The sequence below is a fragment of the Dipodomys merriami genome, unplaced genomic scaffold (genome assembly GCF_024711535.1).
Source record: "Dipodomys merriami isolate MVZ:Mamm:240054 unplaced genomic scaffold, mDipMer1.0.p SCAF_617, whole genome shotgun sequence".
Taxonomy (NCBI): Eukaryota; Metazoa; Chordata; class Mammalia; order Rodentia; family Heteromyidae; genus Dipodomys; species Dipodomys merriami.
In genome coordinates, this window is record NW_027206199.1 from 347,630 (window position 1) to 368,745 (window position 21,116).

Consider the following 21,116-nt stretch of genomic DNA (forward strand, 5'->3'; position numbering starts at 1 on the left):
ATGGTGAAAAACTAAAGCCATTTCCTCTTAACTCAAGAACAAGACAAGGATGTCCACTCTCTCCACTTCTCTTCAATCTAGTATTAGACTGCCTAGCTACAGCAATAAGACAAGATGCAGACATAAAGGGGATCCAAATAGGGAAAGAAGAAATAAAACTCTCCCTCTTTGCAGATGACATGATCTTGTATTTAAAGAATCCCATAGATTCCACTCCCAAATTACTCAAGCTGATTCAAAACTTTGGCAAAGTAGCAGGGTATAAAATTAACCCCCCAAAATCAATGGCTTTTCTGTATGCCAACAATGAGAAAAGTGTGGCTGAAATTAGGAAAGAAACTCCATTTGTAATAGCCCCACAAAAAATAAAATACCTAGGAATTAACCAAAGAAGTGAAGGACATCTATGATGAAAACTTTAAAATCTTGAAAAAGGAAATCAAAACAGAACTTGGAAAATGGCAAAACCTCCCATGGTCCTGGATTGGAAAGATTAACATGGTGAAAATGGCAATACTTCCCAAAGCTATCTACAAAGTCAACGCGATACCTATCAAAATTCCAACCTCATTCTTCAAGGAAATAGAAGAGGCAATCCAAAAATTCATATGGAACAATAAAAGACCCCAAATAGCAAAAACGCTCTTCAATGGAAAGAACACTGCTGGAAGAATATCAATACCAAATTTCAAACTCTACTTATAAAGCCATAGTAATCAAAACAGCTTGGTATTGGCATAAGCACAGACCCCAGGACCAATGGAATAGAATTGAAAACCCAGAAATGAACCTACAGACCTATAGCCATCTAATCTTCGATAAGGGAGCTAAAACAATAGAATGGAAGAAAGACAGCCTCTTCAGTAAATGGTGCTGGCAAAATTGGTTAGCTACTTGTAGAAAACTAAAGCTAGATCCTTATATATCACCCTGCACCAGAATCAACTCCAAATGGATCAAAGACCTCGAAGTCAAAGCAGACACTCTGAAAACATTACAGGATGGAATAGGAAAAACCCTAGGTCTCCTTGGCTCAGGCCGAAATTTTCTGAATAGAGACCCGGAAACACAACAAATCAAAGAAAGGTTGGACAAATGGGATTGCATGAAGTTGCAGAGCTTCTGCATGGCAAAGGACATAGCTAGCAAGATCAATAGAAAGCCCACGGATTGGGAGAAGATCTTCACTAGCCATACAACAGACAAGGGTCTCATATCTAAAATACACTTGGAACTCAAAAAATTAAATCCCCCAACAACAAATCCTCAAAGAAACAACTGCCCAATAAATAAGCGGGCTAAAGACTTAAAGAGAAACTTCTCTGAAGAAGAAAGAAGGATGGCCAATAGACACATGAAGAAATGCTCAACATCCCTAGCCATAAAAGAAATGCAAATCAAAACAACATTGAGATACCACCTCACTCCATTTAGAATGGCAAAAATCAAGAACTCTAACAACAACAGATGCTGGAGGGGATGTGGACAGAAGGGAACCTTACTTCATTGTTGGTGGGAATGTAAACTTGTTCAACCACTTTGGAAAGCAGTATGGAGGTTCCTCAAAAGACTTCACATAGAGCTCCCCTATGACCCAGCAATCCCACTTTTGGGCATTTACCCAAATGTTTACAAACAAGACCACACTAAAGCTACCAGCACAACTATGTTTATTGCAGCATTATTTACCATAGCTAAGATATGGAACCAACCCAGATGCCCCTCAGTAGATGAATGGATCAAGAAAATGTGGTATATATACACAATGGAATTCTATGCCTCCATCAGAAAGAATGACATTGACCCATTTGTTAGGAAATGGAAAAACTTGGAAAAAATTATATTAAGTGAAGTAAGCCAGGCCCAAAGAAACATAGGTCCCATGGTTTCCCTTATTTGCAATATCTAGTATAGGTATGAGTCAAGCGGAAAAGGTCAGATAATGTGATGTTAGGAAAATGAATCCTTAGATATGTATTTTAATGTTTTTTTCTTTCATGCATTTGTTTCTAAAGCATTTATAAGATTATCTCTTTGTTGCTTTGTATGTCCCTCCCCCACAGTATAACCCCTGCTTTCACTATATTTGATGTCAGTATAACTTGTGGAAGAGATGGGGAAAAACAAGTCGTTTAAGGATACAGGTGGACCTGTTGCAACAATGAGAAGTACAAGTTGTCATGTCGAAAACGAGCTTTACAACGTTGGTGGGGGGGAGGGGGGGAGGATTGGGGGGTGGGGTGGGGGGGGAGGCTGGGAAGGGATGTGAAGGGTAAACAAAGGAGGAGGCTGCAATGCTTGATAAGAAATGTATGCATTATCCTGCCCATGTAATTGTAACCCCTCTGTACAGTATGTTCACAAAAAAAATAAAATTAAATTAAAAAAAAAAAAGTTTGTGAGATTCCAATAAACCACCAGAAAACTGGAAGTGGTGCTGTCACTCAAGTGGTAGAGTGCTCACCGTGAACTGAAGAGCTAAAGGACAGTACCCAGGCCCAGAGTTCAAGCCCCACGACTAATAAAAACAAAACAAAACAAAACAAAAAAAGAAGAGAGACAAAGGGAACGCCAGGAAATTATTCATAATGAAGATGATTGGTTTCTCCTTCCTCATAATGTTGTGTGTGTGATGACCCATTATGAAAAGGACCACACAGAATCAACTATTCTCTTCCACTTCAAAGAGTACTAGCCAGCAAATGCAATCTGTTTATTCAGAGCAGAGAAGGTCCCATAGGTTCTCAGGCCTTTGAGATTACAAATAGAAGGCTTGTTAAAGAAACCCTTCAGCCACCCCACTGAAATATAGTGAGATTGAGAAGTGGATGGATGTAGAACTAAAAATCTAGTTCAGGTGGATCTGTCCTGGAATTGATTTTTTAAATTGATTTTTTTAAAAAAGTTTGTGCTTGTGTGGTGTTTGTGTGTGTATTTTACTTTGCCAAGAATTCTCTATGCTCCTTGGCAGAAAGCTCAAGAGGACTTTATTCAGTCCTGTTCATTAGTCTATTTCTTCCAGAGCTCAAAGGCAATGGTTCTTCATTAATCATAAACCTGAAGAAGTTTCACAGTCACCATGAACAAGTGTTCATGCTCCAATAGAGTGGGAAACTACTCCTGTAAGAAGGTCACTATTATAGAGCGACGGATTTGCCCAAGTAAATACTGCTTGTTAATTTTGTGTTTAATGTCCCATTAAAAAAAAAAAAAAGAAATCAGGGTCAGCCAGTTATCTATGCCTGTGATCCTCGCTATGTAGGAAGTAGAGTTAGGAGAATCATGGTTTAAGGTTAATCCAGGTAGCGTTAGCAAGACAATTTGGGCAACCTAGGTTAATGGTTTGAATAAATGACTAATAAGTAGTATTAACTAGTTTATTATAGTTCAATGGTTAATAATTTGATCATGCGCTAAGCATAATGAAAAATGGGGACTCTTAGTGATGAACTGAATGTATAGTGCCTTGTGAGGTAGAATGAACTTTAGAGTCGGGGTGGAATGTTAAACTTCTCAGCTGGGTTGTCCCACAGTCTCATGAGCTTCAGGCTTGGCTGCCAGCAGGTGGCACTATTGGAATGTGGTAGAAATTTAGGTTGTGCCATCTGTTGGGGGAGGTTCCGTCGTTGGTGTGGTCTTTAAGGGACATGGGGACTCTGGCCCATTCATCTCTTTGCTTTCTGCTCTGTCTTTGCAGAGGACAAGACAATGGATCAAGTAACACTGGACTGAAACGTCTAAAACTGTGAGAAGTCAAACTTTCCTCTCAAGGTTTTTTTTTTTTTTTTTTTTTTTAAATCTTAGGTGTTTTAGCAATGTGACGAACACTGGACTAAAATATTAGTATCATCTTTAAATAAATGTGGAATTATTTTTCAATTTGTCTCAAAAAGTGTGACTTAAAAAACTGTCTTTACTCCATCAGTTTGAAAAGAAGACTTGTTTAAAAACCTCTCTTACGGGGCTGGGAAGGTGGCTCAGTGGTAGAGCGTTTGCCTTGCATGCATGAGGTCCTGGGTTTGATTCCTCAGTACCACATAAGCAAAAAAGAAAAAAGCCGGAAGTGGTGTTGTGGCTCAACTGGTAGAGCGCTAGCCTTGAGCTGAAGAGCTGAGGGACAGTGCCCAGGCCCAGAGTTCAGGCCCCCTGACTGGACACCCCCCCCCCCAAAAAAAAAAAACAAAACTCTTACACAATGGACTTTTACACAGCCAGTAGAAAGAATAAAATAAAGTCATTTGCAGGGAAATAGACAAATCATGTTAAGTGAGATAAGCCAAGCTCAGAGAGACAAATAATTCATGTTCTCTCTGATATGTGGAAGTTAGATCTAAAATGCACTGGGAAATGACAAATTATACAGGATTCTAGATATGTACACACAGTAAGGCCAAAAGAGCATACACTTAGGAGAGAACACAAAATTACAATGCCTAAGTGCCTCTTTATCTTTATATAAAATAATAAATATACTGAAATGAACACCAAGATATAGAAACAAGAGACTTCTCCCCCCACCTTTTTTTTTTTTAGTTTTTATGACAACTGCCTTCTTTTCTTTATGTATGGCATATTCATGAGTACATCTTTGGGAGAGTTTGGGGCAGGGCGCAGAACTCGGGGGAAAAAGGGTGAAAAAGTACAGTATAGAGTGCACTGGACATTGATAAAAGTGAACTATCCAACTAGTGGACGGAGATGGGAGGGAGGGCCTGAGAATGAACGAATGAACAGAAGATACTGTATGAAAGGAAATGTACTCATTACCCGACTCATGTAATTATTATTTGTCTCAACCCGCCCGCTGGGACTGGGGATGAGGCAGTAATGGAGACCGGGCCATGGAATTGAGGATTGGGGTATTGGAATTGGGGTATCAGGGGATCTGTAGCCTTCTGCCAGCTTCAGATTCCAAGGTTTCATTCACCAAAGTTTTTATTGTGTTTCATACAGGGAAGTATGTGCAGATAGTAAGATATAAACATCAACATGACAATATTCTGTATGCAAGTGGTAGATGACTTCTTCATCTCCAGAACTAGAGCTAAACAGTAAAGAGCTTACAATTTGCATAAACTTTGGTCTACACCTCCAGGCTCTGGGGCAGTTTAGGGTCCAATTAGCCTACACCTAGGATAGAAATCTGAATTTTAGTTAAGCCAGGACTGATTGGCCTTTTCAGGAAACTGTCAGTGTCTGTGAGTATGTTGGAAGAAGGCTTTCCAAGCTTGCAATCCTTTCAGGTCTCACAGCTTGGTTTTACCAGCTCTCACAGTAATTCCTCTGTACATCACCTCTAGAATAACAATAAATTTAAAAAACAGAAACCTGTCCTATCTTCCATGCTAGTTGGAATATCCCCCAAAGTCTCATTTGTTAAAAACTTCTCTAGATCTTGGTGTGACTGGGAGGGGAATGACATTTTAGAAGATGAAGTCTAGTAAGAGGAAGTAGATCACTAGGGGCACGCCTTGGAAAGGGACATTGTATCCAGTGATTCTTCTCATTCTCCTCTCCCTCTCTCTTTCCCTCCTTCCTCGCTCTTTCTGTCTATCCCCCTCTCTGTCTTTCAATATCCCTTTTTCCTTCCCTCCAACTTCCTCCCTCTCTCTTACTCCTCCTCCCCCCCTCTTTCTCTCCCCCCCCCCAGCCCTCCTGCCCACCATGAATAGAGCAACTCTTCTCTAGGACACCCTTCTGCTATGAGGTACAGACTCACCACAAGCCTGGAAGCAGTATAGTTGTAAGGTAAATTAAAATAGGTCCCCAATGAATGACAACACCACTGTGGGATCCAGGCAGGAAGAGAAGTTATTTATTCCAAATTGCCTGCCCCACGTGCATGGTGGAGAAGCACAGGGCTGAAAAGGGGCCTGCCACCCCAGGGCCAAGACTTATCTAGGACTTATCTGTGTGTGTGGGGGAGGGTAGGGAGGGGAGGTGTGGCCAGTTGTGGGAAAGGTGTGGAAACACTGGATTTGTATGAGATCTATGAGCCTGGGACCCACCTACATTCTGCTGGGAGGCAGGACCTGGGCAGCCCAGGATGTGACCTCAGAGGAGGGGAGATGACTGCTATCAAGTATCCCAGTTACATAGGTAACACAGACACTGGGTGGAGGATTATGCAGGAGGGGAGGAGATGTCTGCACAGGGCCTGAATAGTCAAGGGTCTATGGACTGAAAGCCCTGAATAACACTTTGCCCCTTTTCAGTGAGCTTTCTCAGGTGTTTTGTCACAGCCACACAAAGCTGAATTAACAGCACCTCACCTGGAAAAGCAGTACATAGGTACAAAAGTATTTCCTATCAGGATTCCTTTCAAGACATTCCAGTTTCCTTCAACTGTCTGATTCTGATTAAACTAGCTATTATATAGACAGTAGTTCAGTGTCAAACGTTTAAATGTGATCCATGTTTTCTAATATGTCAATTCATTAAAAAAAACATTTACTAGTACGTGGGAAGAATACTGATCTTGTTTTTCCTTTTTCTTGCTCTTTCAGTAGATCTAGGACAATTACCAGAATTGCTTAAAACTGCGTTACTTTGATGACGGTATCTTCCTGCTTTGCTTGTCTTGAGCCTTTCCTCCTGGAAAAGATACAAGAGAAACAGCAAGGCCACATGTAAATGAAAAGACACCAAGAAAACACATATCTCATGCCTTCTTTAGGAAAAGCTTATCTTTCATGTCTCGGCCTTGGCCATATCAATGCCTTGTCTAAAGATTCGAAACCAGTCTCTCTGGAAGTAGTTGCAAAGGCAGTTCTGGTCATTTCTACTACAAATTGTATACATTTTGACATAGTCCAAGAGGAGGGGGGTGTGTGGGAAAATTGGGATGCATACCAAGGTCAAAATCCTCCTCATTCTTCATTTTTAAACCCTTTATAGCTAGTGCTGGTGGTTCATGCCTGTAATCCTACCTACTCAGGAGGCTGAGATCTGAGGATCCCATTTCAAAGTCAGCCTGGGCAGGAAAGTTGTTGAGACCCTTAGCTCCAATTAACTACCAGAAAACTGGAAGTAGTGCTGTGGCTCAATGTAGTAGAGTGCTAACTTTGAGCAAAAGAGTTCATGGACAGTGCCAAGACCCCGAGTTCAAGCACAACAAGAACAAAAAGAAAAAAAAAGAAATCCTTTATTCACCACTCCCTTCTGAAAGATTAAAAATTAGAGTTACATTTTACAATTGCTAACTGCTGATTTCGCTTTTGTAAACTTGCTCGTGCTAGCACCCCCCTCCCCTCCCCCCCCTCCCGCCTTCCTGGAAATAAGAAATTGAGTAAAAAGTCTTGGAGTCCAGATGCGGCCCCGGGACAAGGTCTGTGGTCATAGATAAAGAACAAACAGGTATATGTTTTTCTAGTTTCTGTTTGGAAATTCCCTAAGTGGCCAAATGGGACCCAAGATAAGGACCACCTGGCAAGTCCAGCAAACTAGGCCAAATGTTAATCAATCACAAGCCTGTAACCGCTGCTCGGGGCTCTCTCCCTTGCCGAGGCAGAGAGACCGTTTGCTGCGCAAACGCTGAATAAAACTCCTCTTGCTTATTGCATCTCCCGGCCTGGAGTCTGAGTTTCTGGGGCGCCCTCCCGTTGACGAAAGTATCCTAAGGAACTAGGGTCTTTCACCTTCCTCTCTTTTGTGAACACCTTCATTCACAATGAATCGCACAGACAACACAATTAGACCTTTCCCCAACTCTACATAGTCATTTGCCAGAGGTTCTCTAGAGCTTTCTGTGATCTCCCCCAAGTGATGGAGCAGATCTGAAGCTACAGGAAATGCTGACTGCAAGCACCTTATCACCACTTGCTGGGATGAGAGGTTCCAGTGTCTAGAAGGTTGTACAGGGTGCTAATGTTTGTATCTGCATGTTTGTACCATATTTAATGCGAGAAAAGCAATCTTTGCCATCAAATTAAAATGTCTCCATCTTGTTAGTATTATGCCCACCTTTGGTCTTCAGCTCCACCCAGACCTGAGCCCCTCCCATCCCTGGAGTTCCCACCATACAGCTGGCCTCTCCCTCTCTCCGCCCAGATCTACCTGGCTCCAATCTACCTCATTCTGACCCTCAGGCCTTCCTGCTGCCTGGATAGGGACAGGTGCCATGTGCTTTCTCTTTGGGGAAATACGGCTCCTCTAATAAACCTTGTAATAATCTTTTTCCTGTGCCTGTCTGCCTCTGTGTGCTCCCGTGGGATGGATGTGTGGGACCCTTCATTCGTGGTGGCCCATACGGTGATAGGCTCCCCAGTGAATTTGCTCCCCCTCTACTTCAGAAGGAGGTCTGACCACCTGCCCCGGGACCTGTCCCAATATCCTATACTCTGGTTGCCAGAAGACCACCAAGGTAACTTTCTCCTGACCGAGTACTCTACCTGCCCATCCAACACTGCTAATTAAGTCCTACTCAGGTTAGTAACCAGTAACTGGAGTTCTGGGTTTCCAATTTCTGTAGTTCTGTCTGTAAGGCCACCTAGGTCTTCGTGGGCTAACCAAGCCCCACCCCTGCCATCTGACTGAAATCTTGGCCAAGTGCCCAGAACTCTCTGCTAGGGCCTACCGTGGCCAAGGGCGACATTTCTCTCTGGTGCCCCCCACCCCCTGCTATTACGAGCCAAATACCACAGGTGTGCAAGTGTAGAGACTACATCTGTTGGAGATGGTTGTAAGACTAAGCCTTTTGTGTCTGTTTACAAAAATATCTGGTTAGTAAAAAAAGTTGTCATTTTGGTAAATTGTCCTGGGCTATTGTCTAAACAGTCTTGAAAACCAACGAGGCCAAGCCTATGTAATGTATCCTTAACCAGTCTGTGTAGAAATGTGCAGCCCAGCGCAAAGTGTGACAGTCCCTTGGAGCCACTGAGAGACCCTGCTTGCTGCTGCTGCTGCTGCAGCACACCCTAATGGGTAAAGTTCGATGACAGCCTGACAGTTACCTGGAGGAAATCTACATCGTCACCTAGACTACCTCCACCATGGTAAAAGTAGACTGAACTGCCTGGTTCCATCACTTGAGACTGCATCCTGGTTGAAAGCTGCTGAAACTGAAATCTTGTGGGACATTCTTTTGGGTGATATCCAGAAACCCTCTCTATTCCCATAGTGGACATTGGGGACAAGGATATCACTGGTTTGCTTGCCTTAGACACTTCAGTGCATAGTGACTGGAAATCCACTCGTATAGCCACAGCCTAGTTTGGCTCTGGTATGGTGATTACCTGCTGAGTGTGTTATCAGTATAGGTAGTGAAAGGAATGAGACCCAGCCCTGCTCTTAGCCTTAAAATCTAGCAAGCTTCTGTATCACAGTGGTGCCTTGAGGCTGTTCTGAGATAACTTGGTTCCACACGGGGGGGGGGGGGGGGGGGGTGGGGGTGGGGGGGGGGGTGGGGAGAAGCAGTTTTAAATTCTAGCCACAAAGAAGCTCAAGGAATTGTAAAGAAGAGGAGGGTAGTAAAGAAAGCCTTGGGAAAGATTTGGGAAGCAATTGTTATCCTCTGGATAAGAAGGGGTTTAAAAAGTAAGGATTATCTTAAAATGTTTATTAAAAAAGGAAGACAGACCTCAGAAAGTTTAAGTATGTAACAAATGGTATGAGTATGTCTAAAAAATTGGAGCGTACGAGTACAGCTGGTATAAAATTAAGTTAGCTGTGATATATGGAGTCAGGACTGGTGGAAAAAAAATGTAAGGGCCTTTGGTACTGTTAATTTTGTTACTCACGATCGGACCTTGTAAAAAAAGAGATGGTGCAGTCCATCTATTAGTTCTGAGATCCCAATACCAAACTGTAAATATAAAAGACTGTGCCAATTAGGGGACCATGATTGGTTCCTGATGCTCTAGAAGAATAGAGAATTGAAAATGAAAACCTAAGCAATTCCATTTTACTTAAGACCCCATCTCAGTTCTGTGACTTAACTCGTGGCCCACTTTAGCCACAATGCTAGGAATTTATGACAGAAAGCCATGCACAATTCTTGGCGCCATAGATGGCGTTTGCTTAAGGCAGGTGTTAGCTCCCAAGTGGCGTTGCCCCCCAGCGACCTAGGGCTAAGAGTTTCGGTTCCGATAATTTTCTGATAAATTTCAGAGCCCAGGGTGAGACATGCCATGAATTCTGTTGGTCCAGGTGTGACTCAAAACTGTTTTTTTTTTTGTCAAGGTATGGACCAAGGACATTTTTCTGTAAAGGTCAACCAATCATATTTGCCCAGCTTAGCTTGCTTTAAATGTTAACCAATCATGTAATTTCTTATGTAAAAGTTCCTTAAAGTTGTTTGTCCAATACTATAAAAACTGTGCTGTTTCTATGCTCGGGACCTCTTAGCATCAGCGGTTAATGAGTGCGCAGAGGACCAAGCTCGAACTTGCAATAAACGACTCTTTGCTGTTTGCATTGATCGTGGTCTCTGGTGGTCTGTGAGGGGGCAACCGAAAACGGGGTACTTCACCACCACATGGGATGCTCTGTGGCGAGCACTTGGCTCTTGGCCACTACTACCATGGAAAGGACACCAACTAAATTTCTTTACATTAAGGCCACCTGGGCCTTGGGAGGGGGGTGCTGCTGAGCCCCCCATCAGAGTCAAATTTGGTCCCAAATTTAAAACTCCACTACTGTAAGCTCTCGGGCAAGTAAAACACTTTCTCCCCTTAAACTCTGCATTTGCTGTTCTAAAATTAGCTTCTGGTAACCTCTCCCTTCTTCCAACTAAAGGTATCCAAAGGTCAATTGATAGGTAAAATGCTCTAAACTATTGGGACAAAACTAGAGTTGAGTACTGGGTGGGTCAAAGTTGGTCAAATTTTGGGCCCCTGGGAATCCCCTCCCCCCCAGCACTCTTCCATACAAGTATTAGATAAACTAAATGCCTTGGTAAATCCCTGAAAGAATGTAGCCCAGAAATAGTTGGTTTATACTCATTAAATTAAAAAAATGGATGAGTTTAACTTTAAATTCCATAAAAAGGTCAACAAGTTTGGATACTACCAAAAGTGTAAAAAATTATTACATTGGGGCTGGGAAGGTGGCTCAGTGGTAGAGCGCTTGCTTGCAGGCCTGAGGCCCTGGGTTCGATTCTTCAGCACCACATAAGCAAAAAGAAAAAAGCCGGAAGTGGCGCTGTGGCTCAGGTGGTAGAGCACTAGCCTTGAGCTGAAGAGCTGAGGGACAGCGCCCAGGCCCAGAATTCAGGCCCCATGACCGGACCCAAAAAAAAAAAAAAAATTATTACATTGTTTTAAACAAAAAGTTTAGATAAAAGGTTTTTGATTATTAGTAAGCATGGAGATGATTAAATTCTGTTAAATCTTCTCACTAGCATTGAGCATGTGGTGGATGCACCATCTTGGCATCATGGTAATTCAACTGATTCTGTGACCCTCCCCACGCTGACTTGTCCAGTGGCGCCATTATACTATGCCATGTATCTGTTCATGTCTCCTGTTTACTAGAAGTTTCTTGTTGTTGACAAAGTTTTGTATTTTAAACTGATCACATGGTTCCATCATAATTGGGCAAAGTAATACCACTAAAATTCCAAAACTTGAAACAGCCAATTTTATTTTTATTTATTTATTTATTTATTTTTTTGGTCCAGTTGTGGGGCCTGAACTCTGGGCCTGGGCACTGTCCCTCAGCTCTTCAGCTCACGGCTAGCACTCTACCACTTGATCCACAGCACCACTTCTGGGTTTTTTCTTTTTGCGTATGTGGTGCTGAGGAATGGAACCCAGGGCCTCAGGCATGCAAGGCAAGCACTCTACCACTGAGCCACCTTCCCAGCCCTTGTCTTGCCTTTGTTACCTGCTATTTGTATTTATAGTAGCTTCTGACTGGTACTCCCAACCAGTCCATTATACTCTCCCTTACCCAGTTGCCCAAAAGACCCTAGATACCCCATTCCTGCCACCTTCCTGCCCTGAGCCCAGTTATTCCTCCTTCCCTGTAATGTGCCACAACTGGGCTTAACTTTTCCGGCCCATGGCCAATGTGTGTTCTCCTATGCCATTCATGTTTACTGACCGTGCCACCTTGTCAGCTTTTGCCTGACCTTTCTAAAAGTCTCTTTCAACAAGACCTGGACCCTAAAGACCCAGCTCCAGGGATTCCTTGATGCTCCCAGGCCAGCAGAAAGTAGCCAAAAGAGCCCAAGACACCTATTGGTTCTGGTGCCTTTAAATATCTCTGCTACCTCCTTCTCAGATTACTGTGATCCAAGCAGGAAAAGTCTTATTCTCCCTCCTCCAGGATGCCCGGAGTCAGTTTCCAATCCGAAACAGAAAAGGCAATTTCAGGTCTTTGATTGTCCCTTCTGGAAATCAATCCCTCCATGACATACTCCTCTCTTGGGGTACTGACAACAATTTTTTTGCCTTTTATTAGTTCTGTCTTACATTTAGATAACTATTGTCTTTCAAAAAGGAGGATCTTTACCAACCATTGTCAAGCAGATGCTTCCTGGCCCAGCAATGAAAAAGGGACCTCTGACTACTTCACCCTTTTACAGCAGGAAGTAGCTCCAGAGGAAACAACCTCTGCCCATACCCCCTGGCCTGGTATCCCCTGTTTTTATTAAACAACACGGTGGGGAATGTTAGTATTATGCTCAACTTTGGTCCTCAGCTCTACCCAGACCTGAGCCGCTCCCATCCCTGGAGTTCCCTCCTTACAGCTGGCCCCTTCCTTTCTCTGCCCAGTTCCACCTGGGCTCCCCTCTACCTCACTTCAGACCCTCAGACCCTCCTGCTACCTGGACAGGGACAGGTGCCATGGACTCCTGCTTGGGGCAAATATGGCTCCTCTAATGAACCTTGTAATAATCTTTCTCCTGTGCCTGCCTACCTGCCAGTCCCGTGGCACGGATATGTGGGACCCTTCACTTGTAACCACTTTATACTAATATATTCTGGAATTATTTGCTTGTTCATTTCAATTGTAACTACCTTCTGTTTGTAAACTGCCCGCAATGTCAAAAGTAGGAGTCCTTACCAATGGAGTTGAAGATTAGACATTCTTCCTTAAAGTGGGAACTCTGTGCTGACTTACCAGCCTCCTCCAACTGTGCCCATCAGCAGTGTCCCTATTCCCAACCCTATTTCCAGCCAGCTGTGATGAGAACAATGTATACCTTTGCCCATTCCCTAGCAGCGTTCTTTCACTGATGCCTAGAGTGTTCTCTAACTTCCTGTATTTATTACCCCATCACCCTGGTAACCGATTGTAAAGAAAATGTGAGCCTGACTCCTTAGCAAAAAGGAGAAGGGGCAGCATTACCCTTTGGGTTAGGCCAAACTGAGCTGGCCACTCTGCCCAGGGCACCGGCCTAGCTCTGGGGAGAGTGGCAGATCACCCTTGTACACAGAAGAAAATGCCTTGACAAATTCTATCTTTTGGGTATCTATTCATTTTGTGACACTGGAGGGGTGTGCTTCCAACACTAAAATGGACAGGGTCATATTGGGATATATAGGGGAGAAGGAAATTTCCCTTACTTAGTACTTGTCTTGCTGTTACCCTCTGTGTAATCTAGAAAGCCTCCTAACACAAAACACATAAATGGATAAGATGAAACTAAACCATAATAGATATGATACTTCCTGTACCAATGGCATAGACTAGTTAGGAAGAGCCTCTCTAGGTCTGTTGGGAAACCATGGCCCTCAATGGTGTTTGACCTTCCTCCTCCCAGACCCATAGCACAGGACTTCGTGAGGAACAGCCAGAAGATTAACTCACTCATTTTCCACATCTTGGATGGAGTCGGGCAGTGGTTGGTTCCTGGTTTCAGGAAGGAGGAGGACTATAAAGCCACCAAGAACAGAGAAGGCACCATAGATGATCCAGGGCAAGGGAGCAGAATAAACTGCGAGAATCATCAACAGGGGAGACAGTGAGGACCCAAGGCTACCAGCAATTCCAATGATTCCTAAGGCTGTGGCCCTTAGAGCACAAAGCACAATACAGAAATAACATGTTAGAAATACTCACGTGGACTGTGGCACTTGTGACTTATGTTATGGGATTGAGGAAGCAGTGTATTTAGACATATGGAGATTGTGGACTGACTCTAGCCTTTGAAATTCCTGTTGCTTTGCTAGCATTTCCTCACAGCATACATAGACATCTGTGTATCATTTAGCAATGCCACTCTTCATGGCATCTACTTTTAAGTAATACCAAAGATTACAGGAGTGGGGCACCAATGGCTCATGCCTCTAATCCTAGGTACTTAGGAACATGGTTCAAGGCCAGCTTGGGCAGAAAAGTCCACATGAGACTCTTCTCTCCAATTAACCACTCAAAAACTGGAAATGGCACTGTGGCTTAAGGGGTAGAGCCTTAGCCTTGAGCACAAAGAGGCTCAGGGACAGTGCCCAGGCCCCGAGTACAAGTCCGACAACTGACAAAAAAAAAAACAAAACAAAAAAAAACTCCAAACAACACCAAGAAGATTGCAAGAGGCCTAGAGGAATGATATAGTCAGTGGATTTCACAGTACCTTGGCAAAAGCAAGCTTTCACTCAACTGTGGCTGGAGTTGTTTTCATTGCAATGATTTGCCTTTGTGAAATATCCTGCCCCCCTTTTTTATTTTTTTAATTAGTTTGAAGAATGAAGGTGCTGAGAAAGGTCTGATCCTAACAGCAAACAGATGAGGTTCTGTACCTGATTACGGTAGGGACTAGTTCCTGTGCATGGGTTAGCAAACTGGAAAGGGAAGCACTCCCAAGTCCTCCTCCCAGAGTTGAGAGAACCAGACGGAGGGTTTGCATTTCTGGAGAGAGGAAGAACCAGAGAGAGTCAGGAAGTCCCAGCTGCCACAATCAGCGTTCCCTGCTCATAATGGCAAACACCTTGATTGGAATTGTGTACAGGCTTAAAGTGTATCACAGAGGAACTAAACAGAGGCAGAGTTCCTGCAGTGGATAATAAGTGAGAAATGTGCCTTTTCTACACAGTTTGGTTTAGGATGGATCACTGATTCTGAATGATTGTACTCAGTCTCTTTGCATCTCTGACATTTGCTAAAGAGGGACAGAGGTTGAGGAATTGAAGCAGAGTTCACTTTTCTCTTTTCTGCCCAGTGTCTCCTCTGCCCTTCAAGCATAATGTTGAACTGTCATGTGAGAAACTGCTGAGGGTGTGTGCAGGATCTATCTTGGCCCTCAAGGAGTTTACAGCCATGACCCATGTGCCCACAACATGGGGTTAGTACTGTGCAAGTCCTACATGGATGGAAAGCCTGGAGAGTAGCTAGATCTATGATGATGTGTCAAGAATCTTGAGTAAAGGCTTCTTTTAGTAAGAATTTCAGAGTTTAGAAACAATAGTTTTCTCCACAAAAGGAGAGCATGAGACATTGGAGTCATTATTGAGGCAAAGCAGCACACTGAAGTCCAGGCTGACATGTAAGAGGATCTGAGCCTATCAGTTTGGGATTTTACAAAACGCACTACTATTCTGTGAGTTCAGAAAAACATGGTGACCACCTGCACTTTTCTTTCTCATTATATATGTCCATTTAATTTTGTAAAATTGACTCTAAGGTAGTCTGAAGTGATCCATAACTGTTACTTGTATTTTTTCTTTATTTGATGACAAGTAGTATCTACTTTCTCACAAGATAATTCTCCAAACTGAATTTGCATAAATGGTGCATAAGTGGACAAACAGAGTTTAGGAAATATGAATTGTCAATGAAGAGCTAGACAGAGGAAAGGACAGTATAGTGTGGTCTTAGTAGGACCAAAATACAAGATGTAGACCTACTATGTCTATTGCTGGCCTAGAGGAAAGCTGGCAGAAATGACAGCTGTACCTACATACTTATCAAATATAATGAAGAAAATTATGTTAGAACCAAAATAAAGTTATTCTTGGCTCCTCTCCCTGCACATAAATGTCAGAATGTCACCTCAATGCCCAGATTGCTTGCAGGGAATTGTTGGAACATTTTAGAAATGTGTCATCTAGATATTTCTTTTCTACCACGTGTGTTTTCCTTACCGTGAGGCACAAGCATGGTAGCCAGAATGGAGGTCCCGACAATGAACATAAAAAAAAACTGACTTATTCTACGGCCCAGGTGATTCAGTGAAATAAGTGATACAAAATTAACTGGAATGCTCAGTACAGCAAGGAGAATCTGCAGCAGAAAAGTATTAGTTCCCAAGTGCTGGAGGTTGAGCAGCAGGCCATATCTTGACAAGAATGATGCACATCTGTAGTGAATAGAGAATAAATCATATATCACAAAGTTTACAGACTATGTCCTGTAGATTACAACAACATAGGTTGAGGTAGTCAGTTTTGGAAAACAAAGACATATTTATCACTTTATTTTCTTTCTATTTTCTTTGTCACTTTATTTCTTTTCTTCTCTTTTTTTTTGTCGGTCATGGGACTTGAACTCTGGGCCTGGGCACTGTCCCTCAGCTCTTCAGCTCAAGGTGAGTGCTCTACCACTTGAGCCACAGTGCCACTTCCGGTTTCCTAGTGATTTATTGGATATAGGAGTCTCATGGTCTTTCCTGCCCGGGCTGGCTTGGAACCGTGATCCTCAGATCTCAGCCTCCTGAGTAGCTAGGATTACAGGTGTGAGCCACCGGTGCCCAGCTTTATTTCTTTTCTTTCTAATAATAATTTTAATATTTATTATTATGTGCCAGTTCGTGGCTTGAACTCAGGACCTGGGCACTATTTTTAGTTTTTCTTTTTTTCTGCCCTTAAGGCTGGAGCTTTCTCTCATTTGAACCACAGCTCCACTTCTGGCTTTTTTGGTGGTTAATTGGAGAGAAGAGCCTTATAGACTTTCCTGCCCAGGTTGTTAGTGTAAGGTCCGCTCCTGGATGGCTAGCAGACTCCACCCTCCTCGCAGCAAAGTCTCCACCCAGTACCTGTGTTACCTAGGCAACTGGGACACCTGGAAGAGGTCACATCTGCATCCACTGAGGTCACGTCTGAATTTGATATGGCCACACCTTTCTCTGCCCATACCCAAGAGAAGGCCTAGCCCAGGCCCAGAGGATCTCTCTCGCTGCTCTTTTCTAGCTCTCTCTGCTCTTGCTGCTCTTTTCTAGCTCTTTCCTCTCTTTCCCAGCTGTCTCTCATTCCCAGGCCTTTCCCAGCCACGTGGAGTTCCAACCTTGCCTGGTCCCAGCAGGTCTACTGAATAAACCTACCCCTTACCTGAATACCACGTGTGTGCTGCTGTTCTTACTCGGCTACCTCTTTTTAAAAACCTAACAGTTAGGATGCTGGGTTTGCTGGTGCTTGGATACAAATGATTATATTTTTAAATCATCATAAAGTAGTTGTATGCAGAAGGAGCCCTTTATTATTGTTAAGCATTTTAGAGGGCAAAGGGACATGATGAGTCTTTCTAGGGTTTTAGATTTTTCCTGTATCATGTTCCAAGTGAATGGCTTAAACTTATCCATAGAAATATTTGTCAAGATATGTACTTCTCTATATGTCTATATATATTCACTTAGCTGTTCAAAAACTTACATCTAGTAATGGGGAAAAAAAGCAACAGAGAAACTCAGAATCAAAATCTGGTTGTGCTTAAATTTCTTAGCATCAATCTCTGGTGACAAGCATGGCATGTCATATGATAAACATAATATTTCATGCTAAAATTAGTTTTGTATCTGTTTTCAAAACCTTTGGGTATACCTAGCCATAGCAATTGTGGGCATGTTGCCCCTGCCTTTTATCTCTAAATCGACCACTCCCAAAGATTGAGCCATTGAACAGGAGAAATACAAATCATGCCTCTTGAAATGGTAACGGGGCGAAGCCTACCTCACAAAGGCCAAGAGACAGATCCGCTTACGCAGGGAGGGAGCATGGAGCAGGTCGCGCAGAGAAGCTCTTTTCTTTGCCACCTCTAGCTCCTCCTTCATGGTGGCTCTCACCACCTTCAACCACAAGAACAAGAAACTCTTCAGTTGTCAGAAACTGGTGGGCATTAGAGGGAGCACCAGGCTCTCACAAAGGACAAATTCAATGCAAAGCCTTTCTGTGCAGTGGGAAGATGTAGACATCAAAAAATAAATGGCAGGGGCTGGGAAGGTGGCTCAGTGGTAGACTGCTTGCCTTGCATGCCTGAGGCCCTGGGTTTGATTCCTCAGCACCACATAAGCAAAAAGAAAAAAGCCGGAAATGGTGCTGTGGCTCAAGCAGTAGAGTGCTAGCCTTGAGCTGAAGAGCTGAGTGACAGTGTCCAGGCCCAGAGTTCAGGCCCCATGACCGGACCCCCCAAAAAACAAACAAACAAAAAATAAATGGCAGATGGACAATCATGGCTCACACCTGCAATCCTAGTTTCTCAGGAGGCTGAGATCTGAGGATCACAGTTCAAAGCCACTCAGGGCAGGAAAAGTCTGTGAGACTCTTAACTCCAATAAACCACTCAGAAAACCCGAAGTCACTCAAGTGGTAGAGTGCTAGCCTTGAGCTGAAGAGCTGAGGGATAGTGCCTAGACCCAGAGTTCAAACCCCACGACTGACAAAAAATAAAAAAAAAAAATAATTGGAAGCTGGACAATCATGACTCGCCTCTGTAATCCTAGCTACTCAGGAGACTGAGATCTGAGGATCATGGTCAAAGCCAACCTGCATAGGAAAGACCATGAGACTCTTTGCTCCAATTAACAACCAACAAGCCAGAAGTGGAGCTGTGGCTCAAGTGGCAGAGTGCTAGACTTGAGCAAAGAACCTCAGAGAAAAGCCAGGTGCCAGCAGCTCACACCTGTAATCCTAGCTACTCATGAGGCTGAGGGTTGAGGATCTGAAGATTGAGGTTCAAAGCCAGTTGGGGCAGGAAAGTCCCTGTGAGATTCTTATCTCCAATTAATGACTCATAAACCAGAAATGGAGCTGTGGCTCAAAGTAGTAGAGAGCTAGCTTTGAGCAAAAGAGGTAAGGGCAGTGCCTCGGCCCTGAGTTCAAGCCCAACAATCAAAACAAAAAATCTAAGGGATAGTGCCCAGGATCTGAGTTTAGCTCCAGGAGCAGTGCGCGCGCGCAGAGAAATGGCAGGCATAAAAGTGGTGGGAAGCGTAACATAGAGGGTGAAGGAAGCTCAGGGAACTTCTCAGTGAGGAAAACTAAACAATCTTGAAGACAATCAGCAAAAAGCCAGGTTGGATGATAGCCTAAGTGGTAGATGGAGGAAGGGAGTATGCCAAAGAAGCCTGAAGCACTGAGTTCTAACCCTACCACCACCAAACACTTCCAGCTCAGTGCCCAACAGACTCCAGAACAAAATACAGGACTTAATTTCATTAAGCGAGGTGGTATCTTCCACATTTGATTGTGAAATCCCTTGATGTTACTACTACTACTACTACTACTACTACTACTACTACTACTACTAGTACTACTAGTACTACTATTGTTGTTATTTGAGAATGGGCTCCTAAGGAGACCTTAAACTTGGGGGCCATCCGTTGGTTGCAGTGGATGAGTCTGGCCTTCAGATATATTCAATGTCAGAATCACATATCAGGGTGAGCTGGGATTGTTCTGTAGTGTTTACTCATTTTTGCTAGTTTTCTGGGGTCTAAGACAACATTGAAATTTTGAGATATTCAGAGTGTTTCAGATGATAGATTCCAACTAATTTCAAAGGAAACACCATTGTTTGAATTACAACTGTCTGATCTAATTTTGTATTGAGGCTTTTAAATGAGTTTCTTATTTGCCTTAAACAACTTTTCAGGCTGGGAATGTGGCTTAGTGATAGAGGGCTTGCCTAGCATGCATGAAGCCCTCGGTTCAGTTCCTCATTACCACATAAACAGAAAAAGCCAGAAGTGGCACTGTGGCTCAAGTGGTAGAATGCTAGCCTTGAGCACAGAGAGGCTAGGCTCAGGGACAGAGCTCAGGCCCTAAGCTCAAGCCAGGACCTGCAAAAACAACAACAACAACAAACCAAACAAACAACAAAACAACTTTTCATTTTCAAAGTTTGAAGCTGTTTCAGAATTTTTTGACTTTATTATATTCCCATTTAATACATGATTTATTTTCCTTATTTCAAGGAGTTGTTTGTTCATATTCTAATTCATTCAGATGTGTTATCTGGATGCTCTTTGATTCCATTGACCAATCTTTTAATCATCCTTGTGAATTTTTAGTCTTGAATTCCATCAATTCCCGGCATTAGTGTCCTTTATTGTGGATTGGTTGACTTTTAGAGGCTTCATGTTGACAATCTTTCATATTTCTAATTTTTTGCTGCTTTGCATGTTTTTGCGCAATTTTAGGTTAGAAGATTTTAAATGGTTAAAAATTTTATTGTAAAGATGCTATACAAGGGCTGGGAAGGTGGCTCAGTGGTAGAGTGCTTGCCTTGCATGCATGAGGTCCAGGGTTTGATTCCTCAGCACCACATAAGCAGAAAAAGCCGGAAGTGGCACTGTGGCTCGAATGGTAGAGCACTAGCTTTGAGCTGAAGAGCTCAGGGACAGCGCCCAGGCCCAAAGTACAAGCCCCATGATTGGAAAAAAAAAGAAAAAAGATGCTATACAGAGGGGTTACAGTTACAGGTTAGAGGCTTTAATGTCCATTTTTCAGTTGAAGTATTTTCAATGACAGGGCAGGATGGAGTGATAGCAGATTTCAGGTATAGTTTTTTACTACTGGACTGGGGGTGTAGCTCAGTAGCTGTATATTTGCCCCAAGTGGTGAAGGGACTTGGCCCAGTTTTGTGAGAGGGGAGAGATTGATCTGCTGAAGCAACTACAATGGATAGATAAAACCACTAGGGAAATACAATAATAAGTAATTAAAAACAACCACCACCAACTATACTAATCTTAGAGGGGGAAAGAAAGCAAAGAGACATTGAGACTATGAAGATACCAAATAAGGGTAGGAATGGAAGGAAATTAGGAGGAATTACAGCACTAAGTAGTGTAAGAAATACTGAGAAATAAAAATGGCAATAGATAGCCTGGTGGTGGTGACTCACACCTATGAGTCTAGCTACTCTGAAGACTGAAGTTCAAAGCCTGCCCAGGCAAAGTAGTTGGTGAGACTTTTATCTCCAATTAGCCACCAGAAAACTGCAAGTAGAGTTGTGAATTA

General features: G+C 43.1%; 1 protein-coding gene across 5 annotated transcripts in view; it reads right to left on the reverse strand.

The window, feature by feature from the left end:
- Nucleotides 1-5,695: 5,695 nt before the first annotated feature.
- LOC138814855 (organic anion transporter 7-like) overlaps nucleotides 5,696-21,116 on the reverse strand; it is a 30,444-nt gene continuing 15,023 nt past the window's right edge. For 3 of the 5 annotated variants that reach the window (XM_070003942.1, XM_070003941.1, XM_070003943.1), the window contains exons 7-11: nucleotides 17,826-17,941; nucleotides 16,026-16,240; nucleotides 14,685-14,793; nucleotides 13,756-13,959; nucleotides 5,696-6,594 (exon numbers count right to left, since the gene is read on the reverse strand). In XM_070003942.1, the coding sequence (XP_069860043.1) occupies nucleotides 6,534-6,594; nucleotides 13,756-13,959; nucleotides 14,685-14,793; nucleotides 16,026-16,240; nucleotides 17,826-17,941 (705 nt within the window). In that variant the 3' untranslated portion in view covers nucleotides 5,696-6,533. The remainder of the gene's footprint in view (nucleotides 6,595-13,755; nucleotides 13,960-14,684; nucleotides 14,794-16,025; nucleotides 16,241-17,825; nucleotides 17,942-21,116) is intronic. The other 2 variants (XM_070003944.1, XM_070003945.1) reach the window with 2 other exon arrangements.